Below are 27,751 nucleotides of genomic sequence, written 5' to 3'. Positions count from 1 at the left end.
AGGAGAGGAGAGGAGAGGAGAGGAGAGGAGAGGAGAGGAGAGGAGAGGAGAGGAGAGGAGAGGAGAGGAGGAGAGGAGAGGAGAGGAAGGAGAGGAGAGGAGAGGAGAGGAGAGGAGAGGAGAGGAGAGGAGAGGAGAGGAGAGGAGAGGAGAGGAGAGGAGAGGAGAGGAGAGGAGAGGAGAGGAGAGGAGAGGAGAGGAGAGGAGAGGAGAGGAGAGGAGAGGAGAGGAGAGGAGAGGAGAGGAGAGGAGAGGAGAGGAGAGGAGAGGAGAGGAGAGGAGAGGAGAGGAAAAAAACCCCCAAAATACACTCCAGAAAACTGTCAATGCTTATAAAATAAAACCTATAAAAGCCACAAGTCAAGGCCACTCCTTAGGATCCAAAGATTACATAATTTAGTTGTAATTATCTTCCCATGCACACATGGGAGGCAGAATATGCTTGGAAAACTTGAACAGAAAGGCATTAAAATTGGGAGAGAGGTGTGTGAAAAGAAGGGAGGAGCTGCCCAGGACTTTGATCATAAACCATAAGATGCATTTTTATTTTATAGGCATCAAATGAGCAGTACAAAATTAACTTTTAGCGAGCAGCTGCAGGTTATCAGTGCCACCACACAAGGTGAGAAAGGCCTGAGGATAATCAGGGGACTGTAGAACAGGTTAAAGATAAAATAAGGATCAGACCCACCAAAGGGACCTTTCCAGAAAGGGTGAGAAGCACCAGGAACAAGGAAATTAGAACTGCACATAAGGAATAATATTCTTCCTCCTGGCCAGAGACAGAGTGGAATTGTGTCATTCAAGATCCCCAAATTTCACTGGCTCAGAATCCAATCCAGCTTCGAGATCAGATCTGAATTTTCTCATCTGGAGTGAGGGATTGGAGGAGAAAATGGACAAAGATCCCCTTGATCCTTCTCTATTATAGAAATGTGCAATATTTACCTCTCCCATCCCCTCTGGGAACTCCAGGCTGGGAGTTCCAATCCTCCAGCAGAGCTCTGGGTGCCAAACTACTGAAAAATCCTGGGCAGTTAGAGAGAAATCCAAAGCAGAGGCTCTTTGGAGCCTGTCAGAAGGAAAAGGAAATGGCTTTTTGTCAGAGAGATTTAATATTGTATTACCCTTCATGAATCATATAATGGATGAATAATTAAAGCCTGATCTTTGTGTGCAAGCAAGAGGTAAATCAGAAGCTGTCAGGAAGAAACCAGGGAATTTGGCAGGCACTGTTCAGGCTTCTGGCACATGAGAAGGAAGCTGAGAGATTATGGAATAAACATCCAGCCAAATGTTTATGGCAAAATTCTTAGAAGTAACACAGGAAGTTAGGTGGTAGCATAATTATCAATTCAAACAACTCTTCAGGGCTTGAGATATGGGGTTTGGGATTGGAAAATGGGATTTTAAATAGCAACATTTTCTTGATATTAAAGGAAATTCAGTTATTTTCTGAAGTAGATAGAAGAATCATGTCTTCTGCTGGTTCTTCTTTCATGAGAGGGATATTACAGAGCTGGGCAGAGCATTTCCAGTTTCAAACAAACAAACCTAAAGAGGAGGGGAAAAAGCCTCCCCTTCAAAAAAAAACCCAAACAGAAAAAAAAAACCTCAAAAAACCCAAAAAACAATCAACCAAACAAACAACAAAAAAAACCAACCAAAAATAAAAACCAAAAACCCCACAAACCCAATTCCCTGTATTCTTACAATTGTTACAATTATGTATAAAATGCATCCAGAAAATGTATCTTTTTGTTGCAATAAACCAAATTCATGGGAAAAGTTAAAGGTTAAATGAGAGGCCAGAGAAAGCAGAAAAATTCAAATGGCCCTGATTTTCTGTAGGTGGCAGGAGCCTGTGTTTGTAATAAATAGTTCTGGGAAGATTACAGTCAGCTGGACAGTCCAGAGGAGAAAAATAAAAGCGTTTGTGCACATCAGAAATACAAAGAGAGAACAAATTTTTAGTTGTTTAGTGAGGAAGCAGCAGCAGGATCTGTCTGTAGGGGGGCAGAATTTCCCCACACCAGCCATGACAAAGAGCAGAGCTGACAATGGGCTGAGCTGGTGGAAGGGAAACTCTCCAGGGCTCAGGAAACACTGAATAGATTTTTAAAGGATTTTTAGATTTTCTTAAAGCTTTCACCAACAAGATCTTGCATGCAAAAACTGGCAGGCTCTGGGATTATTGACCTGTCCTTTTTCAAGTCTAGGAGGAGTTTACAGCAGGAATTTTTGTGTCAGTCCAGCAAGAGGTGAAGCAACTTAGAATTGGCAGCCCTGCTGTCTGCACACACCAAATCCTGCATCCCCTGTGTCCTGGGCTGGATCTCATCCCCTCCATCCCCACCTCTGTCCATCACAGTCACTCACCAGCAAAAAACTGCACAGGCAGCAGCCAGAGCAGCTCTGAAGCCAGCAGAGCTTTCAAAACAATTCCTTATCAATTTCTCTATTGTCTTTGGAAGCCTGGAGAAGCTTTCCATGCAGAGCTACCAGAATTAATCCTGAAATTACTATCTCACAGTGTCTGACTATCATTTGAAATAATACATGATATTTAAACCATCTGAAGAGGAATTTTTTTCAGTGCTTCAAGAAATTCTTCAGAAGTGTGCTGGTGCTTCCTCAGAACAACAGAGGTTCATTATCAGTAACCAGGAACACAGGAAAACACAGTCAGACATAAAAAGAGGGTAAATAGCTACATTAAGCAAAGGTCATGATCTCAATTCTATTTTCCCCCAGATGATCTCAATTCTATTTTCCCCCAGAATGTTTCCTAGGCAAAACCAGAAGGAAATTAGAATTCTTCACGTTTAGCAACTAACTCTAATTCTTAGTGATTTTCCACATTCTTCCATTATTATTCCTGCTGAGTATCACCATGAAAATATTGCTTTTAACTGTAAGCACCCCCAGATGAACCATCCCATCCCTGCAGAAAGCCACAGCAGCACTGCACTCATTATTCCCTGTGCTGGAAGGAGTTTTGGAGGTGATGAACTTTATTAGCTCCAGCTAAGGACAGCAGGAAAATGCCCATTGTGCAGCAGATGAGGAGGCAAGGATGGGGAAACAAACACAGCAAGGTCAAAATGTGTCCATGTATTTATGGCTTTTATTCCCCTTAACTTCCCAACAACAAGAAACAGAGATGTAATTCCTCATCTAAATCCTGAAGGGTTTTTAAACCCCCTTCTTTTTCCTCACACACTTATTTTTCACACTTATTTCCAGCTCAGAGCCATGCTTTCAATATTTGTGTGTGTACAGATGTTTTTAAAGCAAGAGTCTGCTTTGGAAAAGACAGGACATGGTGAAAAAGAGAATTCTTCTCCCTGCCTGCAGTGCATCTGCCTGGGTTTAGGAAGTTGTGATTTCCTCTAACAACCTGATTATGGGGCTCTAACTTGTAAAGTATTAAATCAAACCCATCCTTTGCAACTTCCCCATAAATTCAACATTCTGTTCTCAATGACTGCAGCCAGCACAAGCATCAAACATTTAATTTTTTATCTACAAAAGCCATGCCTGGCTAGATCTGTCAACAGGACATTTTCTGCCCCACAGTTTCTCTGGGAGTCTCTAAAAAGTAATGAGAATATTGTTTACATTTTCAGCTGATAACTTACACAGATATATGCTGTTCAAGCTTCCTCATGGATCTTTCCAGAGGTTTTTTTTTTTTGGAGATATCTAAATAGTGATGAGAGCTGGAGGTGACAAAAGCACTGAAAGATGAACATTCCCAGTCCTCTATCTCAGCAGCAAAATGTAAAGCAAATAATGCATATTTTCTTGACTCTGTTGTTTTCCCTCATGTCCCCTCTCTACAGATGTCCACATCCCTAACCTTCGCCTGAAATTCCTTTGTTGTTCCAGGACATTGTCCTAAAGGCATTCCCTGCACTTTGTGCTTTTGTGTGTTTTCCCTCTTTGTGAGAGTTAGCAGGGAAGCCTTTAAAGTTTTTTCTCCAAAAGCTTTCCTCCAGGGTTGAATTTCTGTGCAAGCTTGGAGGAAATGGGCTAAAATCTGTAAATATCTGTCCCTTCCAGGATGAAATTCCTGCTGCCTCTAGACCAGACTTTTCCTTCACCTGCTTTCTGCTTCAGCCCAGACACTCCCTGTACTCAGCTTTTCATCACCAGCTTATTGCAGGAACAAATTCTGGGGGGAAAAAAGGAATTCAGGGCAGCCACAACTCCCTGTGCACATGGGCTGACCCTTCACTTCTGCCCACCTGCACCAAGCAGACCCCAAAAAACCAGGGAAATGCATTCCTTAGAAACAATATTCCAGTATTCCAGCAGAAACACACGGGTTTCTAATAGCAGCCCTTCCCCAGGACTGCAAGGTTACAGCATGAAATGCCTTCCAGTCCTGCAGGTTTTAGAGAAATCCTTTGTTTGATTCAAAGCAGTGGCAAACCACATTTCTGGGTTTGTTGATATTGCTCACAGTCCATTATTTCCTTTCACGGCCAACACTTGGCTTTGTTTGCTTTAAAAACCAAACAGACCTGGGCTGTTTCTTCTTCTAAACTCAAAATAAAGTCTTCAGCCACTATTTCTTTTTTGGATTTGTCTCCTCATTGCAGCTGGTAGTTACAGACACTAATAATAGTAATACATTATTCTATTTCTTTTTCTTGATGCTTCCTGTAGTTTTTCTTCTTTCCATTCCCTCTGTTTTTCCAGAATTCATCCTTCCTCTCATGCCTTCATCATTATTACATCAAGGCAGATGGAGAAAGACAGAAATTAGGTTCATATTAAAAAAAAAAAAAAAAAAAACAAAAAAACCCCCCAAAAACCAAAAAAAAAAAAAAAACTCCTCCTTTTCATCCAAAAGTAGCCAAAAATGACCAATTTTAAAGGTATAAACAGGACTTCAGGTAAACCATGGTCATCATCTCTGGAGAAGTTGTGGAGTTTTGCAAATCCTGAGGTAACCCTGGGGCAGGATTTGTGTTGCACTGGGCATAGTCCCCATTAAAAGTGCTTCCATGCAGTCCTGACCAGGATTATGACTTTATTTAAGTTTTTCCTGATTATTTCCACGATGTACATCCACTTACACAGATATATTTTATATAATTATTTTGCAAATCTTTCGAACAAATAATTTGCTTCTGTAAATTTTACATTATTACAGTCTGGACAGAGAATTACCAAAGAATTCCTTCTCATGGAAAAAAGGGGAAAACCCTCCAGTAAAACAAAGATGCTGCCTCAGTTCCAAGTAAGCAGCTAAAAGGGAATTATATACCTGATTTAACTCTATTGTAAGAGATTCACCTGAGTTATTTCCTGCCTATAATTAAAAATTCTCAGTATTTGCTGACGATGACGTATTACAATTGTAATTATAATTATGATAATTTCCTGTGTTACTTAGGAAATAAAAAAACCTTTTTAAGGAAGAAATGAGAGCTGCACCGTGTGGGGCAGTTTGCTGCACTGTAATGATGGAATTAGTGACCAAAGCCACTTCCACTGCACTCCTAGATAAGTGAGAGCATTCTGCAATTAGCTGCATAAATACATGCAGATAAATATGTTTCCATCTTTTCTGTGACCCACTAGAATTTGCAGATCACTTCTTGTCAAAGCACCACAAGGATTTCCCTGGGGGCTCCTTTGTTTCCTGCTCCTCTTCTGATCCCCAGCCAGAGCCTGGAGTGCCCAGGAAGAAAATGGGACTGGAGGGCTCTCAGGAAGGAAATAACTAAAGCCCTGTGGCTGGAAGAGTGAGGTGATTTATCCCTGCTAATTCACTGGGGGAGAGCAAGGATAATGCTCACAGAAATCTTAGTTTGTAAATATTCTGGGTTTAGAGCAATAAGTGCAAAGTGGAATGATGAAATGATGATGTAAGACCCATAAGAAGCTGGGCTGATGCTTTTTGGGGCTACACAAAAAACAGGGGCCAGACAGAATTAAGGCAATAAAAGCAGTTCTATTTATTGAAGGACATTTAGGGCAGATGGAGCCCCCCAGGGACTGCACCCAAAAATGGACAATGGGTCTTGGGTTTTCACACTTGGAGCTGGGGAAGGGGCTCAGCCTGGAGAAAAGGAGGCTCAGGGGAATTCCTGGCTCTGCACAACTCCCTGGGACAGCCCCAGGCTGGGCCAGGTGGGACAGCAGCAGGAATTCCCCATGGGAAAGATGCTCAGGGGTTGGAACTGCCCAGGGAGGTTTGGAGGTGCCCAAGGAATTCCTGAATGTGGCACCCAGAGCTCTGGCTGGGGACAAGGTGGGGACTGGGCACAGCTTGGGATCAACCTTGGAACTCTTTTCCAATTTATATAATTTTATGGAGAAAAGTACCTTTGGGGATGTATTATCCTTCATTACTGAGCACTTCCTAAACTCACAGAAATTTACATAAATTTCCATTACCACCACAGCCACTGCAGTTCCTGGCTCACCTGTGACAGCACAAAGGTCCCTGGAGTAAAATCCATATTAAAACACTTTGTACAGAAACAAAATGCCCCCAGTTTCTCTCCTCTACAGGGCTGCTAAGGTGATATTGCCCTTTCAATTCAAACACCCCTTTACAGGACAAAACATTTGCACAGAACTGCACACAGTGGGACCACGGAGGCAGAAGGGCTGAGGAATATCAGATTTTGCTTCCCACGTCCTGTGGTGTAAATTAAATGCAATAATGTTCAAGTACATGCCTGAGAGCAGTGGACAAATAGTTTATTTAGTAGCTTTTTTCCCCCTTGGGATGATTTCCTATTTTGTTTCAATTTATTATATATATTGTTATAAGTGCATATTATATTATTGGCTTTTCACAAATATTAAAATGAACGCTTTATGTATAATGATGAAAAACTTTGCTGTGTAAATATAGTTTCTTTTAGTTCTGTTATCAACAAACCTTAGAAATAATAGTGTGATAAATATATTTTTCTTGGACTACAACATGGTGATGTAAAAAGCTTTTGTTCATGTAACTCACTCAGAGAATGATAAAAAGATAATCAGAAAACTCTTCACATTCTTGGATTATCCTATCTGGATAAAGATAACCAGAACTCCAGGGAAACTCCAGCACCTCACCCTAAGAACCTTTTGCTTTATTGTCTTTGTCTCCTGTTTGTCTTTATTTATTAAACCTTTTAAAATTTAGCAGGAAAGTGAATCTCTTTTTCACACTTATATAATAAACTTGTTTCTAGGCCAAGCTTAGGTTTGTTAACTTAATTCCTTGCACTTCAGAGCACTCTGTTTTCAGAATGCTTTCCACTAATAAAATTTTGCAATAATAAGTGCACAGGTGAGACCAACTTTTTTTTTTTTTTTTAGCAAAATAATAAAGAGTAAATGCAGTAGAAGATGAAAACAAATGGCTAAAATAATCTTCCACTGAAAGCCCTTCTGTCTCCCTGAATCCACCTTGCATTTATTAAGGATCCTTTTATCACTCAGAATATTTTTTTTTTATGTAAGTTTTATACCCAGGACAACCCAGGTTTTTAAGCTAATTTATAAATCCAGGGCAGGGCAGTGAATTCCACAAACACCACACCTGCAGCAGTTTCTGGTGCTGTTTTTTACATTTTTCAAGGGTATAAAGCATTTCTTAATGTACATTTTTCCCCCTCACAAGCCCAACCCAAGATGCTTAGCACAGATTCTCCTGGGTGGCCTCATTGCCCTTTCTCATAGCACAGAAAATAAAAATCAGTGTGATTATTGAGGAGAACAATTCTCAGATATATCAAGACACATGTATCCTACCTTATATTATCCTATATTCTTATATCATCCTATATTATTGCATTATCTTGAAGTTAATTTATGGATTTTACTGGAAAGAGCCCTAAATCAGGTAGAAAATTGAATTTATGTCTGTAGCACAAGGATCTGTGAAAAAACTTTTACCCTTTTTTCTACATTTTCTACATTTCTTCATTTCAAGAACTTCATAAAAACGAGCAAGGATGTTAAATGGAACCTGTCACCAGATTTTTGGTGTCCTCTTTGGTCAAATTCCCACAAATCCCCACACCTGAACTCAGATCATTTGGATACAAACCACTTGGAAATATTTTAGCAGTCATCACCTTTCAGCCCTGAAAAGTTTATGAGTAGCAGCCACGAGGAGAATTTAATTGATGGGAAGTGACTGTTTCCAAAGACAATACTTGCAAAAGGAATATCCAAAATGCTGCCCAAACCAAGCCTTGAAGGGACTCAATTCCTTATCAAAAAACAAAGAGGAAAACAAACTCTGCCTCCAAAAGTTCCAAAACAATCCTTAATCCTGAGAATAGCTGCATCCTGGGTTACAATGTAAAGATGTGCCCTAAGTCTGTATTCTATCACCATCTGCTGACCCGGGTGGGGCAGTGCCCCTGATCTCCTGGCACATATTATCTGCTAATGGGCCATCTTTAAACCAGCTGGGCAATCATCTTTATCTTCCCACAGCCCATCCTCCCTCCAGGAGATATCTCCTGTTCATGGCCAGTGAGTCCCAGGGCATGACTGATAAAATTCCATCATCCCACTGGGAGATGCTCCAGCCAGGGGAGCAGCCAAGCCTTTCCTACCCAGAGAAAAACTGAGATTTTGGACACCAAGGGACCTTCTTTCCACTGGATTCCAGAGGAAAGCCAGACCTTTCCACATCATCCCTGGAGCTTCAGAGGAAACTGCACCTTCTCCAGGAGCACTGCTCCAGCTGAACCACATCTGCCCCTGCAGGAGGATGCAGCCACCATGGAATGGGACTGTGCCACCACCCTGACTGACTGACTGTGTCAGCTTGGATTCTGACTCTGGCAGGGTTGGGATTGTTCTTTGTAATGCTGTATTTCTATTTTAATTCTCCCAGTAAAGAACTGTTATTCCCAATTCCCATATCTTTGCCTGAGAGCCCCTTAATTTCAAAATTACAATAATTTGGAGGGAGGGGGTTTACATTCTCCATTTCAAAGAGAATGTTCTGCCTTTATTGGCAGACACATGTCCTTCAAACCAAGACACAAGTTGAAACTCTCAACACTTTCCTTTGAAATTTAATTCTATTTAAAAAGAGATTTTGGAATTTTTATCAGCTTTTCCTTCAGCATTCCTTAACAGATTTTCTGTGAAGGATATTTGAGCTGAAAATAAAGGTATTTGCCAACTGCATGCCCTCAAAGTGCTGATGGAGCTGATGCCAACCTGCACTGAGGTACTTGAGGTGCTTTTTGTGCCATCACCATCTTCAAGAAGAATTAATGAAACATTTCAAACACTGTGACTTGTTTTCCTCTCCCCTTCATACATTTTTACGATTTAAATGTGTGATCAGAGAATATTTAGGTTGGAAAAGATCTCAAAGAGCATCAGTCACACCAGGAGTGCCAAACCCACCACTAAATCCTGTCCCTGAGTGGCACCTGTTGCCTTTTAAATGGCACAAACACATTTATTCCTCTGTCACAAACAGTCTCATGGAAAATTAAAAGATTACTATTTTCTCCTGGCTGCCAGATTTCCTCCTGTTGCTTCTTCAGAGCCAAGTAATAATGGGGGGGTGGGGAGGGGGGAAGAATTTTAAAGGGGGGAAATAATCAGAGTGGTTCAAGTTTCAAACCCTGCACTTCTGAAACTACAGAGATCTGCCATAATCCAGGGTGCTTCCTTTCCATCAATCCTCTTGCAGCACCTTTCCCCACAAGTGATCATGTTCAGAGATTGTATAAAATAATTTTTCCTCATAAAAATTGTTGGCTTGATTAGGAAGGCATCTTGGCTTTAATCATAATTCTCAGTGGACTGGTTTCACTTTCTCCCTCAAAATATGTGCAAGGTTTTGGAATCAAATCCAGTATTAACAAAAATTAAAAGTTGTTTTGGTAAGTCCATTTAAATTTGAGTGCTTTTGCAGATCTTAGGTTGAATCAAGTCACATTTTACAAATATTAAAATACTTATCAATTTGCAAACAAATAAAATATTTTCTTTTTTACAAGGACAAGGATGTCCTGCTCTTTCCTCTGTCGGATATAAGAACTAGAAGCATGTAAAATAATTTATTAGAAAGGCAGTCTGAGTTTAGCTGATCACATCTTAAAGACTTGGTTTATGGAAAATAAATGTCTACTGAGAAAAAAAAAAAATTCCCAGCAAAAGAATCTGTCGCAACAACGTTCATCCAGCAAACAAAGAAAACTGCACTCAGACTCACAATAATATTTTTAGAATAATATTCTCTCCACTTTTCTGATAAATTAAAACCAGTTACAGTTTCAGTTCTTGTAAATGAGGTAATTTCAGTGCACTTCCTACTGTGAAAATTGATTTGCCTCTCAGACAACAAATGTAGACCTGGATAGCAATTAGTGACTTGGAAGGTCATTAAGGTACCTGATCCATGTCACATTCCCACAGCAGTTTCTCTCTGCAACATCTGCTAACTTCACAGAACACTTGTTTTGCAAGATGCTGACTGGTTTGGGTAGGAGGTCCCTTAAACCTCATCCCAATCCACCCCTGCCATGGCAGGGACACCTCCCACTGCCCCAGGCTGCTCCAGCCCCAGTGCCCACCCTGGCCTGGGACACTGCCAGGGATAACAAGAAATACAGGAGAGCTACAGGCAGGTGGAATGCAAATAATCCATGTTTACAGCTATAAAGGGCACCCTGGCTTTGCTCAGCTGAGAGGAAATCAGAAATTACTGGCCAGGACTGAATATTTTACAGCTTCTCTTTGAGATGTGAACTGGACAGGACTGTACTATTCCTGCAATGTGATCTCATGAGTCAGGAAGAGCCAGCCTGGAGCCAAGCTCCACTGTCCACCACAAAGTATCCTTTGGCTTAAGGGAAACCCAAGGAAACCCACAGCATCAATACCAGATTGTTCCTAAAACCACCCCATCAGTGATACCCAACTCACAGCTCTGCAAAATCAACATGAAACCCACTCTGCATTGCCTCAGGTTTTATATTTCTGTGTGCAAATGGGGAAGAAGGGAAAATGCAATTAGGAATCATAATCAAGCATGTGAAAAAGGAGTGGGAGAAGTCAGTATAGGCAAATTATTAAATATATATATATTATCTATCATCACTTATTGCAATTATAAACTCATACACGTAATATTTGCTTCTTATCCTGAGTGCTGTGCTTAGGAAGAAGCTTAATCATGAAAAATAGCATGCCCTGAGGGAAAAAATAATGGGAGAATGACTATATTTATTTATTTATGTAATGGGAATAAAACCATGCTCATATCCTTCAGATGTACATAAAGGCATACAGAGGAACAGACACACAGTCCCACACTAAATAAGACATTTATAAATACTCCCATTCACTGGGAAATTTGGATCTAGCCAATGAAAATTATCCATTTTCACTTCACAGGCTGTTTCTCAGCATCACCAAAATGAGCATCACTAGTTATTTTCCATCAGGGACCAGAAGAACTCTTCACTCCATCAGCAGAACTTCACCAGGTGCTGGATAAGAAACTAAACACAACAGCCTGGTGAGAACCACCTTAATTAATTAAGGGGAAAAAACTGTGAACTCCTCCCTACACTGTTCCTCTTCCAAGGAAATATATCTGTGACCACTGCAGGCACAAAGGAGAGTGGCTCCTCAACACTGATTTATTTCTTTTATTTCCCTTGGAGAATTCCCTGAAGCTGAGCTCAGGATTTGTGGGGAATATTGCCAGGAAATGCAATCAGCCATTGCTGCTTCCTGTTAAAACCATCTCATAAAAATCTGAAACACATCATAAATCAGTGCTCTCCTGTCAGGTCCATATCATTTTGTACATGATTAATTCTGAATATAGCATCCAGAAATAATGTGTATGTTTACAGGGATTTAGCATCTATTTTGTCCACATACACACACATATCCAGGATATGTTGGAATTCCTGAGGCAAGAACTATCTGGTAATTTTCAGGATGAAAAGCTTTTCAAAAACTTCCTAATGGAGAAAATCAGGGAGAGGAAAGAAGCAAATTTTCATCCCTAAAAGCTCAAAGGTATTTGTGAAAACAACTCTGTTTCTCTTTGCTGAATTCAGTCAAGGCCAAATTCAAGTTTCAGCTCCTCCAAGTCTCTCCAGGATCTAAAATAATTTCCTTTCCTCCTGTCCCTGGCTCCCTGCCAATAAAAACAAATTTAATGTTCTCATTTCCATCACCTTCATTCAACACAGAGGGGCAGATCATAATTCTGTTTCCTTTTCCTTTAACATGAAAATCTTTCTTCTTCCTTTACAAAACACAGTTACAAAACTTTAATAACTTCCCTAAGGATCCAAAACTTAGGACTTTTGACCAGGAAAAGTGAAGTTTCTCAAGATTACACATTCCCCAGACTGCTTTTCAGGACACAAATCTCCTCATGTTTTCTAGTATCAGTAAGATACAGATTTAAATTAATATTTTAGAAGTGCAAATGCCTGGCAGTGGCCTATGAGCACTTTCATATCATTTATAGGTGGTTTAATGGCTAAAAAGAGCTCTGTGGCTCAATAAAAAAAGCACTTGTGTATTTTTAAAAAGCATTTTTGTATCAGTGCCTGGTGTGAAATGAGCATCACCTTTCACTTCCAGCTAAAAACAGATCCATCTCCTGCAGACAGATGGAATTAGAAAGGAACAGAATCCTCTTCCTGCCCAGTTTCTGTCCATCCACAATCAGCCAGTATTAAAATTCATGGGCAATTACCCACCTTAACAGCTCCAGTGTGGAGCAAGAATATAAATAACATTTCTGTTGGAAATTAGATCAGTGTAAAGCCAACAATATTCCCTCAAAGTTGGAACCCTGCAAACTGGGTGTTAAACTGGGTGTTTTAAACTTTCTGTGCTGTCAAACACTAACTCCCAGAACTTGAGGCCTTGGAAAAAGAAAACTTCCAAAACTGAATGAAGAACTAGAATCACCAGTATGTAGGTTGAATACAAGTGTGTAAAATACATTGAATACATGTGGTGCAAAATTTAGAATTTGGGGTTTTAAAATATAGCAATATGTAGAAGGCAAGATAGAAGTTTTAGGGTGAAAGTTCTTCTTCACTTTCTTCTTCTTTTTTCATTAGAGAGAAAATGCCTCACTGTGGGCCACAGGTGTCTGGTCATTGAGTCAAAAATAGAAATAATTTAAGTGTTAGTTTTTAATTAGACTGTTTAGCCTTAAAAAAACCTTGTAACAAGAGAAATACATCACCATTTTGCCATTTTTAGCTTGTTGGCTGGAAGTGCTGTAGCACTCACTGCAACATAGATAAGAATTAATAAACAACTGAATCCAAACAAAAAATTCCATCTCTGGTGCTCTAGCAGAAAAGAAAAAATAAAATAAAAATTAATGAAGTGGTGAGTTACAAAATACCTCAACAGCATCAGAAATACAGAAAGACAGTGGGGAAACAGCAAAGTCCAGAATTTCAGGAAATCTCCAGCACAGCCAATTCTTAGAAGCTCAAAAGCTTCAGAGATGCTGGAGCAGTTCTTAGCAAAGCATTAATAAGAAAAATCTATTTATGTAGGGGCTGAACAAAAGCACAAACAAAACAAAGAACTCCTAAAAAATTCCCCCCACCTACAAGGTGTTTCCATTCTTTACAAAAACTCTATAAAATAAAAGATAACATAGTCACAGGTCTGAAAATAAACCAAGGTTATTTTAGTTCTTCCTTTCATGAGCTTCCACAATGCTTCCATGTTTTGGAAACTGATTTTTCTTGTCTCTTGTTGCAGTCTGAAAAAAAATTAAACTCATCTCCATTGAAGAAAACTTGGCATATCAACATCCATGCATGGGGAAATGGAAACATTTTCACAAGGAAATATTGACTTTAATTGCATTAGAAAATTGAATCTGGTTTATTTCTTTGTCATTAATCATGGATGTGACCTTTTAGTTTTTGGATTATGTTCTGTTCACAATAGAAATGTTGGAGGGTCTGGAAGGAGGATTGCTTGTTTTCACCAGAGATTCAGTCTCTACCCTTTTGGAAAAGCTCAGACTGAATGGAAAGACACCAAAGAAATGAATGACAATGAAATTTTGTCCAACCTTCCCAAAGTGACTCAACCCCAGACCCAGGACCATCATACTTGCAGGCTAACAGTGTTCCCTGGCTCTCAGCTACCCCCAAACCATGCAAAGAGATTTAACCACAGATGGAAACAGTGAGTTCAGGATGAAAGCATGACTTCCCACACCAAAAATTCTTGTTTCCATATTTAAACTGAAGAACTAAAATAGCATTTTTAAAAGGCATTTGGAATGACACTTTCACAGTCTCATTTCTCTGGTTAAAATGTGAGAGGTTTATTAAATACATACACATAATAGATTTATTTTATGGTGTTAAAAAATGTCCCAACTATTTCCAGGCTGCCCACCTCATCCCTTCCTCCACTTCCATTCCCAATTTTACCCTTAAAGGATGATCACAACCCTGGATGTCTGGGAATGTGCAGCTGAGGGATTTCACAGAACCTTTGTCCTTCAGCACTCTGCCCTATTCCAGAACCAAAGAGATGTAAAACAGCAAAACTCCCTTTTTTCCCCCCCTTGCTTATGGTTAATATCTCAACCCTTGTGGCACAAAAGAGCCCTTTGAAGGGCTAGAAAGCTGTTTCTTATCTGCCCTGGTTTATCTTTACTAGGCAGTTTCTCTGACAGCACTGTTTTATCCTGCTCCAGAATAAATCACTTGCTGCAAGCACAAAGCAATGCTGAGCATATTTATAAAACACAACCAATCTCCTCATTTATCAGAAGGGCCTGCCACAATCTGCAAGACAAAAATCTGACAATTTCACTCCCAGAAGCCAAGTTCTCAAGTGTTTTCTGAAGATGGCTATTTTGAGATTTCTAGGGAAATTTTACCACATCACAGATCTCTAAAATTGTAATTTCCCTTAATATTCTCAAGAACATGGAGCTAACTTTTCCATGTGAATGTGTTTGATCTATGGCTCAAAAATTGACCACCAAAATGGGCAGGTGGGGCACTCAGCTACACTTAAACAGATTTCCCAGAGGTACCTGGCATGTTGAAACTATAATGGGAATTTTATATGCCCATCCCAAAGCTCCCTTTCTCAAAAGGCAGCACTGTCCAAAAAAACCCCACCCACCAGACTGTCCAAAGAAAACCCCAACCAAACAAAAAAAAAAAAAAAAAGGAGACTGATGAACAAAGATATCATAATATCCAACACACCCCTATTCATTGACTTCTATAAAGGCAGCACCAGAGAAATTGCCTGTACTAAATACTTCAAGTTTATATAGCAATGCCATGGATCCATTGATAACAAAACAACCCCCTAAGGACAAAAATAACACCCAACAGATGAAGAACCAGCACAGAGCTTGTTCAAAGCCAAAAACAAAGGTGAAGTCAGAATTCAAACCTCAATCCTGAATTCCTGCTTGTAGAGTATCAAATTTAACCTGCCTGGCTCATTTTCCTGCAGCCTTGAGCTGAGGGAAAGAGGATATGAGTGATCCCATAAATCCCCATGGAAAAACATTTATAAATTAATTTATAAAAGTATTTATAAATATTGCATATATTACAAATGTGGGTGGGACCCACTTGCATCCTTCTTCAGCTCCATTAATGTTTAGGATGTCCTCAAGATGATGTTTTGTATCTCAGCTTTTTTTGCAGATGTTTAATTTGAGACTAAGAAATATGAGCTTCATTATCCAGCCCCAAAATCTATAGTTGCACAGCTTCACATTTATAGTCAGGAATACCTACATAAATATGAATATGAATAGAAATAATAGGAATATAAATAGTACATATACAAAGTAAATGTTATAGTAATCATGAAAAGAGAGAACACCAAAAGAGAGAGAGATAAAGCCAATTCAAAGGGCAATTTTTAATCAGAAAAAAATTTATAGGTGAGTTTAATGATGTTAAGTGTCCCAAATTGGCAATTATACACAAGAAATTAATGGTTTATGTGCACTGGAAGCAGCAAGTCATGGATATCATTAAGGCCATAAAGCTTACAGATATTTTAAATGCATGCTGGCAACAGAAGATTGCTTACATCCCAAAGAATCAATAGAAGAAAATACAGAAAAACAACCCCAGCACATATTTGAATTATCACATGTTACTACTTTTGGAACAATGGGCATCAAAAAGAATTCACAAAGATTTATTCATCTGCATGGGTGGATCAATTTATTATTTATTATAAAGATGAATCTGCAAATTAAATTCAAAAATCTACTTTAATAATTGCTTGCAGTACTCTGAAGTTTAATATGCAGAATTAAAAACAAAAAACAGTGGGCATGCAGACACTTAATGAACATTTAAACAAAATTTAAAAACCCTGACAAACACTCCAACACTTGCACTATTATTAGCCTGTTGCTCAGTTTTCCCAAATAAAAAGTAATGGTGGTGTAAATCAAGAGGCCTCAAACCATAATCCATTTGCTTTGTTTGAAAATTCCATCAGAGCTTGTTTGAAAGAGGATCTCTTCAGAATCCTCCAGCAAAACTGCTCTGGGTTGGAAGATTTTAACAGAAAGTTTGGAAAACCTGCTGAATTTGTATGAGTATCTGGTAAGAAAAATTCTTATTTACCAGGCTCTGTGAGCTCACTCACGTTATGACAAATTTGGAACATTGCCTGGCAGAATAAATCACAATTTCAAAATAAACACAGAGCTCTGGGGGTGAGGCAACAGAGGCACATCCCCACAGGAATTGTCCTTGCTGGGACAATGGCAGCTGCTCCAGATGTGCTGAGCAGCTGGGGGGCCTGGGACAGGGAGGGGAGTGGGATCCCGGGGACATGGGGGAGAGAGTCCAGCAGGGCAGGGAGGGGTTCTGTGCCAGCCCCGGGGAACATCTGGAGAGATTCTGCACCTCTGCCAGCCCTGGGGGCACATCTGGAATGACCCTGCCCATGATCAGCCCTTGGGGCACATCTGGAGAGATTCTGCACCTCTGCCAGCCCTGGGGGCACATTTGGAGTGATCCTGCCTCTCTGCTCCCCTAAGGGCACATCTGGAGTGACCCTGCCCCTCTGACCAGCCCTGGGGGCACATCTGGAGTTACCCTGCCCCTCTGACCAGCCCTGGGGGCACATCTGGAGTGATCCTGCCCCTCTGGCCAGCCCGTGAAGCACATCTGGAGTGATTCTGCACCCCTGCCCAGCCCTGAGGGCCCATCTGGAGTGACCCTGCCCCTCTGCCCAGCCCTGAACAGAGGCCAGAGGGGCTGTGGGGTCTCCTCCCTGGGGATATTCCTGAGCTGTTGGACACAATCCTGTCCTTGTGCCCTGGGATGTCCCTGCTGGAGCAGGGAGGTGGCTCCAACTGAGCCCCAGTGGTGCCTTCCAGCCTGACCCATCCTGGGGTTCTGTGATTTACTGTGGTCCTTTCTATATAAATGCAAATTCCAGTTCTAGTTTCAGCAGCACAAAGCCCCAGGCACCCTAAAGGAAGTTAAATCCACTTTGGGACAAACACCTTTGCTGGGAGACAGGGACATCTCACAGCAACACTTCAGCATGGGGTTAAAGCCTCCATCTCTGGTTGTGCTTGCAGAAAGTATTGCCTGGATGGAAGAGGTCCAAAGGAGAATAAACACACAGAGCAGTTGTAAATCAGTGTTATATGAAACGTTATAAACATCCTTGATTTACAGTGTTCTACCTAAAACCTGTTTGCACTTCACAAAAAGTTCACACAGCAAAGGAGACTGAGCAGGAAGCTGCTGCAGAAGTGGAGCTAAACATCACTGGGTGGGCAGTGGCACTGGGAGCACATGAGTTCTTCTTCAAGCCCTGTGTGACAGCCACGAGCAAGAGAAGACATTCATCTCTTGCAGAACCATTTTCCAGGGTAAAACCTCTCAGCAGAGAACCCCAGGATGGGTCAGGCTGGAAAGCACCACTGGGGCTCAGCTGGAATCACCTCCCTGCTCCAGCAGGGCCATCCCAGGGCACATGGGATTGTGTCCACACAGCTCTGGAATATCCCCAGGGTGGGACACTCCACAGCCTCTCTGGACAATCTGTTCAGTGCTTGGCCACTGCCCAGGGAGAAAGTTCTGCCTCCTGTCCTGGTGGAACTTCCCAGGCATCACTTCCTGCCTGTTTCTATTTCTCAGCACCACTGGGCATAGGCTGGTCCCTGCTCTGACACCCAGAGACAGGACCCCAGCTAACATCTGCTTAGAAATTGGGTTTATCACGATTACAGTGGGACAGGGAACAAGTCAAGAGCAGAAAGATTGCCTTAAACACCAAAAAAGGAGTTAATGAATGTAACACTTTGCTGACAGTTGCAGTTTTGGCATTGGATATTATCCTTTTAGATTAAGGACAGGAACATGGGGATTTCCTGTATTTTCCTATTTGCTCATGGTGGAGAGGAATTGTGCAAAGTTTACAATTTCTCTTCACCAGTCTCACAAACAATGAAGTTACCAAGTGCCCAACAATGCTGTTTGCAAAAACACCATTGCACAAATTCTTCATGACTTAGATAACAAAATCACCCCTTTGAATCCACTGAGAGTTTTGTGCAACACATTTCTAAACGTTTTTTTAAAATGAGGGGAAAATAAGCATGATCTTAAAGAAAGGAATGAATATCAGTAAGTCTGTTGCAAGAACATCCCCCAAACTCTGTGCATGTTTAACACAGAGCAGATGTACTGGACCTACGTGAATCACAAAAACATCACTTTAGCTAAATATGCAATAAAATGTTACACATTTGGGTTTTTCCAGGTCTCAAAGTCGTTGTGTAAGGCACTACAAGAAACTGTAGGTATTGCTAGTGCAGCCCCAGTGCTGGCCACAGAGCAGTGACTGATGAGGGCCGGGACGATCCCAAACCAGGATGTGGTGTCCGATCCCCCGCTGCCTCCCGGGGTCACCTCGGGTGAGCCCCAGGTCACCTCCCCGCCGCAGCCAGCTCGGGTCGCCGCAGGTGTGCAGCCGCAGCCGGGCCGGGAGAGCAGAGCCGGGAGAGGAGCGGCCACACCGGGATCCACAACGGAGAGAGGGGAGCATCCCCCTGCAGGGGGGACATCCCTGTGCAAAGGGGAAACATCACTGTGCAAGGGGGAACATCCCTGTGCAAGGGGGGACATCCCTGTGCAAGGGGGACATTCCTGAGCAAGGGGGAACATCCCTGTGCAAGGGGGGACATCCCTGTGCAAGGGGGGACATCCCTGTGCAAGGGGGACATCCCTCTGCAAGGGGGGGCATCCCTATTCAAGGTGGAACATCCCTCTGCAAGGGGAACATCCCTGTGCAAGGGGGAACATCGCTCTGCAAGAGAATAAATCCCTCTGCAAGAGGGGAACATCGCTTTATTACAGAAGAACATCCCTCTGCAGCGTGCCGGAGCACCGGGGCGGGACGGGGCCGGGCATCCCATCGCATCCACCCCCTCCCATCGCATCTATCCCATCATTTCCCATCGCCTCCCATCGCATCCCACCGCTTCTCACCCCGTCCATCGCTTCCCATCGCATCTATCCCATCACCTTCCATCACATCCCACCGCCTCCTATCGCTTCCCATCACATCCCACCGCCTCCTATCGCTTCCCATCGCATCCCACCGCATCCCACCCCGTCCATCGCTCCCCATCGCATCTATCCCATCATCTCCCACCGCTTTCCACCGCTTCCCACCGCTTCCCATCGCTTCCCATCGCTTCCCACCGCATCCCTCGCTTCCCACCCCGTCCATCGCATTTTACTCAGCGCCTCCCATCTCCTCCTACCGCATCCCACCGCATCCCACCGCATCCCACCGCATCCCACCGCATCCCACCGCATCCCACCGCATCCTATCGCTTCCCACCGTACCCATCTCATCTATCCCATCGCCTCTCCGCCTTCCCCGCCCGTCCCCGCCGTGCCCAGCCCAGCCCAGCCCCGGGCAGCAGGGCTGGCTCCGCCCGGCGCCGCTGCCGGAGCTGCCGCAGCCGCTCGCCGCTCTCCTGCTCGCTCCGGTGAGTGAACAGCGGCGGGCACGGGGAGGAGGGAGCCGGCCCGAGGGGCAGCAGGAGGGGTTGGAGTGGTTGGAGGGGTTGGATGTTCTCGCTCGTCCCGGCTGAGGCTGCGGCGGTACCTGAGCGCAGCGAGAGGAGCGGGGAAAAGCCACCAGGAGCAGCACAACTCACCAACAAACACACTCCGCTTCCCAGAACTCTGCCTCAGCATAAACCGGGAGCCTTGGCAGATTTTGGCTGCTCCTTACCCGGCGCATCCCAGCCCAGAGCAGTAAAGGGTCTCGCGTAGGGCAAACCAAGCTGAAGGAAAATCCCCAAAGTGCCTCAATAGCCTGCAGGAAGCTCAGCCAGCTCTCCTCCCCTGAGGACACCTGTCCAAGCTGCAGATCCAGCGGCTCCAAAGGTTCCAGGTTTGTCCCCTGCCCCCGGAGCAGAGAAAACTCGCTGCGGGTCAGACCAGCAAGGGGATGTTCAGATGGATATGGAAAGGAGGGCAAGGAAACAGATGGATAAAATCCAGATTCTCCATTGTACTTAATGGCCACGCTTGAAGTAAGATGGTTCGGGGGAGTTCCTGTCTGCCCGGAAAATATTTGTGTTTTTGTTTCAAGCATCTTTCTGGTGAGGGAAGGGAAGGGTACGTGACTGGGAAAAACAGGCAGGGAGGGGTTGGTTCCTCGTTTAAGGGAGAACAGTGGCTTGGCTGAAGAAAGAGGAAGAAAAAGAACTTAAAACCTCACCCCCTGCTGAAAACAATTGAGGAAAAATCGTAAATGCATTATTTTCATACAGATCTTTTCTCAAATACAAGTCCAGCACATGCTGAGGGGGTTGACCCTATAGCAGGAACATAACCTGCCCTAAACTTATCCCATTCTTGATGCAGCCTTCCCTGGCTTTCCTTTGTAGACAGAAATGATGGAGAGGAATAGGAAATCTTGGATAAGTTTAAAATTTTTCCTTGCAAAGCACCAGGCTCTCTCACTGTAAGGGACCCTGTGTCCATTTGCTATCAGCTTAATCCAACAAAAAAACATTAAAGCTGCCTAGGGAAAAAAAAAATGTTATGCAAAATAAATCTTTCAGTAACAGAGTTTAATTTTTTCCCCATTACAAAGAGACAGTGACTCCTCACACCCACTAGGATTTTTTAATCTAGGCGTTTTTGTGATGGTTTTCATACAGCTCCAAGGCACCAAAGGTTCACTTGAGGTGAATTCAAGTACATCCCCAAAGAGTTTTCATAGTGATCAATCTCACTGCTGAAAGAACTGCCAACTCTTAGTCACGTACATTGTTTTTTACTTTTGTGAGTAGTGATTTCCCAAGCCACTTGGAAAGAACCAGATCTCAATGTTTGAATGACAGGGTGGGTTACATTTTTAAAAGTTAATTGTGTTTCAAATGCAGAGGGATTAAACCCACCAAGTTTTCCAGTTGTCAGGGATTGGAGTCAGTAGTAGCACAAGGTGGAGTCCAAAAAAAATCAAGCTTTTTTTTTTGCTGTCCTTGTAGGAAAGATGTCCTGTTAGACTGAGTTGGGATAACAGGTTCCAAACCCAGAATAGAAAGGAACCATTGGAGCTGCTCAGCTTTGAAGGAACCACATTCCTGGGAAATTCCCCTTTGTTTTTATGGGACTTTACAGCTCATGGGTTTATTTACTGCATCAAAGGACTTTTCTCCTATTACAGAAGTGATTTCACAGGTCTGGAACCTACAGCAAATTCTCTTATTACAGTAATGGAGTAAACACAGCACAGCAGCACTTAATGAAAATGACATTTAAATACTGTTTTGCTAAGAGATCACATTGATGACCAATTAGTTGATATTGATAATGTTTAGATTAGCAGGGAAAATAAATACCATATCTGGAAGCTCTGGGATTCTAGTCAAGACAAGATTTTTCTCCAATCTCTTGGCAAAAAAATAATCCATATTTGGGAAATGCAATCACAAGAACAAGACTGGATTTTGTCATGGAAAAACTGACATTTAGAAAAATTTAAACTAGAAAATTTAGCTGCCGGAAGAGGAGTTTCATGGAAGTCTGAGCTTACATTTGGAAGGACAAAACATTATTTGGAATGTGTCTTTTTAATATTAATGGAATACAGGCCAAGTGTTAAAGAGAGTTGTTAAAAAAATGCCAGCCAGGGTCATAAAAGTCTGTATCTATCTCCTGATAATTTCAGGTTAAGGCTGAAACTTAAAAATGATAAATTTACTTAGAAAAAAAATAGGAAGTAAATAGTGGTGTGTAGAATATTGTTTAATTAAGTAGCTGGTCATGCTGCTTGAAGGATACTGAAACTAGACTTCCAAACTGTCCTGGCTGGACTGAGACATTGTCACTTCAGTGAGAACAACAGGCAGGTTTACCAAGTTTTTTCATTTACTTTTTATCAAAAATATTCCTTGAATATTGGCAGGAACTGCAGAGGGGTTGTCCCTCTACAGAGAAAAAAATAAGTTTTTGAGACAGAAATTAATCAAGCTTCTAGCATGTTAATACTTTCAACAACTAAAGGATGATTTAGGAAAAAAAAATCATTATTTAATAAAATAAAAATGTCTCTTAAGTACCACAGGGTGAGTAAAGGCCATCTGAATTAAAATGTCACTTTCTGCCTCGAGTTTAGTCTGATGAACATGAATTTTGCTCTTTGCAGCTGTAATTTCTTAAAAATCTATCAGTTTCTAGAAACTTACTCCCACTCAGTCAGGGCTTAATAGATTGCACCTGCACTAATGAGGCATCCACTTAGCATGTCCCTGTAGATTCTTGTTCCTTGGAAATGTAATAAAATAACAAATCATGATTGCTGAGCCTCCCTGTAGAAAAAGCTCTTCACAGACAGCAAAAATTAAAGTGGTATTTCACAGTGAGGTCAGGGTTTAGAATTTCCACAAAGCAATTCAAGGTTTTGGGCTGGTTTTTTTAAAAAGTCTGTTCTGTCCTTGTGAACTTTGTTTCAGTGTAATTAAACTGTGCAAACATTAAACCCCATTCATTTATTATTATTACTTTCCTCTACTGGCAGCTGAGTTAGAGATAAGGAATTACACAGTGGCTCCTGAAGAAAAGGCACATTAACCTTCTTTGGAGCAGGAGTACCCCTGATCAGTTCTGCAAGTTGCGTCCTAAATCCTGCCCTATCCAACCACAGCAGTGCTCAGGAGAAAGTTTGGGAAGAAGTGAACACTTTTACTGCATTTTGCTGTTTTATTCACAGAATCCCACAATTGTTAGGGTTGGGAGGAACTCTGGAGATCACCCAGTCCAAAGCCCAAATGCAGTTCATATATTCCATATGCAACCAAGGAGAGCTGTCTAACCAGGCAACTTTCTCTGCTGCAGTTTTTTTCAGTTGAAGACTCAATTAAAGTTGCTTTTTCTCCCTTTATTTTATCATACATTTAAATGGAAATACGTGGGGGTGAAGATCACTCGTTCCAGGTTCTGACATCAGCTCCTTGCCTTGACCATGCCCCATACACTTAAACACACTTGAAGAGGTGGAGAGGGAGACACAGGCTGGGATGTAATCACTTTGCAGACACACTGGTTTAACATCCATGTTTAACATGGAGTAATTTCTGTCCCAAACATCCATGGAGTAATTTCTGTCCTTGACATCCATGGATTCATTTCTATTCTCAACATCCATGGAGTAATTTCTGTCCTTGACATCCATGGAATAATTTCTATTCTCAATATCCATGGATTAATTTCTGTCTTTAACATCCCTGGAGTAATTTCTGTTCTCAGCATCCATGGAGTGATTTCTGTCCCTGTTCTCAGGAGATGCTCAAGGGCTCTGGGACCTGTGAGCAGCTGCCACAGAGGAATTGTCCTGGCAGAGCCTGAAGGAATCCAGGATCATAGCACTCCCCAGGCTGCTCCTGTCTCCTCTGCCTATGGATGCTACTGGCCCCAAGGACACAGCTCCTCTCCCAACAGCCACCTGTGAGTAAAGCCCAGGCAAGAAGGAATTTGACCTCTCATAAAGAAGCACAAATGATTTGAGCTTAAACCCTGATTACTGGAATAAAAAGGATAAAGTAAAATGAAATATTGCATCATTGAGTTTCAATAGGAAATCCTGATTATTGAACCATCTGTTGCATTGTATTGCTCTGGCCATGTTTAGAGTTATGAGGGTGAGTACATCCTCAATGTAAGTTGTGTAAATACTTTGAGCAAATACATTTACAGTCTCAATTTTCTTTCCTTGTTGCTTTAAGAGATCCACCAGAATATAAACTCTGACAAGCTATGAAATGGCACAAAGTGTGTGCTGCCCTCACAGACATTTTTCACCAATGGACTGGAGGCAGAATTTGGTCAATTGACCATTTGCTCCAAGATCTAAAATACTATTATTCAATTCTGCACTATGGATCAATACATTAAGTTAGCAGTTGGGAAACAGAAGATGCTTATTAATTCTGAAAAATCCTATTATTTTGCATTTGATCTCAAATAGGCCTGGCATCTTTAAATGTTTAAATCTGTGTAGGAAGAGATTACTCATTACCTCTAATTTGAATGACTGCTTACTGACTGCCAAATCCTCAAACTGTCAGATGGAGGTTGTAAATAAGCACTGGCTTGTTTAAATTATTTAGTACAAAATATGTTAATATTGCTTTTTGCTACCACATTTTAAATTGGCTTGCCAATATGGAGTTTACGTTACGGTTCATGATCAGCTGTTTACTGAGATATAATGAATTAAAACTGTGAGGAATTCTGAGATTCTGGGGTCAGAAATAGATGAAGCTCTATGAAAACTGTTTGGGATTGGTTAGTGTGGTTTCATAAAACATAAACTAGCTGTAGGTAAAATGTTGTAAAAGTTAGTTATTTAGGAAAGCTCTAAAAGGGACAGTGCTAAGCTGAGGCACAAATTAGCTTTATTATCTTATTACCACAGCGACTGAGTAATTTTTTTTATTTTCTCTAGTTCTAGAAATAAAAATCCCCAGGCGACCCAACACGTCATCATCCAGGAGTGCAAACCATGACTGAACACCCACAGCCTGGCCGTGCACTGCGATTCTCCCTCCGTCCAGGAAAAAGATGTCCAACAACACAACAGAGAACGCCAGCAACGCTCCCTCAGCCCTGCTGGGCGTGTTCCTGGGAAGCATTTCCCTGATCACCATCGTCATGAACATCCTGGTGCTGTGTGCTGTGAGGATGGAGAAGAAGCTGCAGACCGTGGGTAACCTGTACATCGTCAGCCTCTCCATCGCCGACCTGATCGTGGGGGCGGCCGTGATGCCCCTGAACATCGTGGACCTGCTGAGCCCCCGCTGGCCCCTGGGGCTGGCAGCCTGCTTGTTCTGGCTCTCCATGGACTACGTGGCCAGCACAGCCTCCATCTTCAACCTCTTTGTGCTGTGCATGGACCGCTACCGCTCGGTGCAGCAGCCGCTCAAGTACCTCAAGTACCGCACCAAGATGAGAGCCTCGCTGCTGATCCTGGCGGTCTGGCTGCTCTCCTTCACCTGGGTCATCCCCATCCTGGGCTGGCACGTCTTTGCCAACAGCGGCAAGAGGAAGGTGGCAGGAGACAAGTGTGAGACGGAGTTCTTCCACATCACCTGGTTTAAAGTGCTGACGGCCATTTTCAACTTCTACCTGCCCTCCCTGCTGATGTTGTGGTTCTACTGCAAGATCTTCAGAACTGTTCGAAAACACTGCCAGCACCGGGAGCTCACCAATGGATCTTACTGGTCTGCCATGGAAAAAAACGTGCATCAGACCAAGACCAAGGATGAGAAAAATATCTGCCTCCAGAAGCAAATCTTAGGTGAGAACAGCCCTGGCACAGAGAAGCAAGCAGAGCCCCAAAGAATGGAGGCAGAGCTTCACTTCAGCCACCCCGACAAGGCTCCCAAGGCACTGAGCAATGGGAAGGTCCCCAAGTGGAGCTGTTTGTCTCTCAGCACAGCCAAGGCTGAGCCTGGCTCGGACAAAGCAGGGAAGACGGAGGCGTGTGCCACGAGAAAAGCTGAGGACAAGGAGCAGCCTGACAGCCAGGACAGCGACTCCAGCGTGGCATCTGACAACCACACCTTCACTGAGGTGACGCCCCGCGCCGAGCAGCCCAGCCCCAGCCCCAGGGCAGCCTGCTGTCCCCAGGCAAGCACCGAGCGCAGGGACTCCAAGGCCCTGGGGCTCCTCAGGAAAACCTGGCACACCCTGCACTGCCACTCCAGGAGCGTCCATCAGCACAGGAACAGGGAGAAGAAGGCAGCCAAGCAGCTGGGGGTGATCATGGCAGCCTTCATGCTCTGCTGGATCCCCTACTTTGTGCTCTTCATGGTGGTAACGTTCCAGGACCACCAAAAGCTCTCAGAACTGCACAGGGTCACCATATGGCTGGGCTACATCAACTCCACCTTAAACCCATTCCTGTATCCTCTCTGCAACCACAATTTCAAGAAGACTTTTAAAAAGATCCTTCACATTCATTGATGTTGGTTTTTTTCGGAGCTCAAATGAAGCTCAGGAGTTCAACAAAACAAAAATGTTCCAGTTTCAAAGGATGGGTACAGTATAAGACTTTGGCAAACTGTAATCTACAAAGAAGTGTTAGTAAAAGGGGGAAACGTGCATTTAATAGTTGTAACACTTCAGATCGAGAATCTGAAACATTCAAGGTCAATATATGAACTGTTACACTGTTGACAACCTTTTACCACTTAGATCACCACTTTCATCACAGAAATGGAGATACAAATAGACGTTTTCAGTAATTATAAATTATTCAACTACAGAAAAGGAAGAAATGACATTTCTGTGACTGGCCAAAAGCATTTTTTTTCTTTCAACTTACTCCATTAAACACATTGCTTGTGAAGTGAGATTTGCAAGTGGAGGCACTTTGCACAGTCAAAGAAAGAACTTCCAACTGTTGAAAAAAACTTCCCTATTTATTTATAGCTTCCTCCAAATCACAAACTTTGCATCAAATGTCAAGTTTTAGTGTGTATCTTACTGCATCTCTTGGATATCATGCCTATATTAACTGTACATTAACTTTGCTGGAAAGAAGTAGAATTTTTATGTCCCAAAAGAGTTTCCATGCTCAATATACTGTCACCATCTGCTGCAGAAGGGTGTGCTGCTGTTTCTAGACTTGTATAGTTGATTATACATAAAATATGTTTACCTTTTCTACCCTTTATATTTAATTGTATTTCATAAATCTTGCTGTCAAGTATTTCAGGAGAAAAACACAATAGAATACTCAGTGTTGGAAAAGAGAGCAAGAAGATGTTGAAGTGCAGCTGAAAGCAGGGCTGGCTTTGATGTTACAAAGAAAAAATAAAATTCTCTCATTCCTTTGGTTGTGCTGATGGATTTCCCACAACCAAAACACTTTCTGAATTGTATTTAAAGGATGTAAAATTAAATGAAGCCCTGATATATCTGAATTTTAATAAATCTGGGAAATGTGCTAAAGGAATAAACTAAAATTCAGTCTATTTAAGTGTATTATGCAAGGTTCAGAGATTGACTTTAGTTTCAAGTTGCACATGGGAAAAACTGCAATTTAGGAGAAATAAGGCAAAATGCAGGGAGAGAACATAAAACCAGCAAAATTAATTGCAGAATTCAGACAACTTGTTCACTGCAGGGGGAACACCTGCACAAGTAGTGAAATGCACCTTTTTTGGAGCAGAGAACAGAAGATTTTGAAACACATG

The 27,751-nt window shown here is 42.3% G+C and overlaps 1 protein-coding gene across 4 annotated transcripts; it reads left to right on the top strand.

Moving 5' to 3' along the window:
* Nucleotides 1-19,913: 19,913 nt before the first annotated feature.
* Nucleotides 19,914-27,402, top strand: HRH1 (histamine receptor H1). Of its 4 annotated transcripts, none has more exons than XM_079316827.1 (3): nucleotides 19,914-20,023; nucleotides 23,832-23,996; nucleotides 24,997-27,402. In XM_079316827.1, the coding sequence occupies exon 3, from the start codon at nucleotides 25,113-25,115 to the stop codon at nucleotides 26,514-26,516; it is 1,404 nt and encodes a 467-aa protein (XP_079172953.1). In that variant the 5' UTR covers nucleotides 19,914-20,023; nucleotides 23,832-23,996; nucleotides 24,997-25,112; the 3' UTR covers nucleotides 26,517-27,402. The 4 variants fall into 4 exon arrangements, with proteins under 4 accessions (XP_079172953.1, XP_079172954.1, XP_079172956.1 ...); XM_079316828.1 differs by lacking the exon at nucleotides 19,914-20,023 and adding an exon at nucleotides 20,170-20,660; XM_079316830.1 differs by lacking the exon at nucleotides 19,914-20,023 and adding an exon at nucleotides 20,772-20,792.
* The last annotated feature ends 349 nt before the right edge of the window (nucleotides 27,403-27,751 follow it).

Source organism: Erithacus rubecula (assembly GCF_903797595.1).
Source record: "Erithacus rubecula genome assembly, chromosome: 13".
NCBI lineage: Eukaryota > Metazoa > Chordata > Aves > Passeriformes > Muscicapidae > Erithacus > Erithacus rubecula.
Note: the sequence above shows the minus strand (reverse complement) of the source record. Positions and strands in the feature narration are given on the sequence as shown.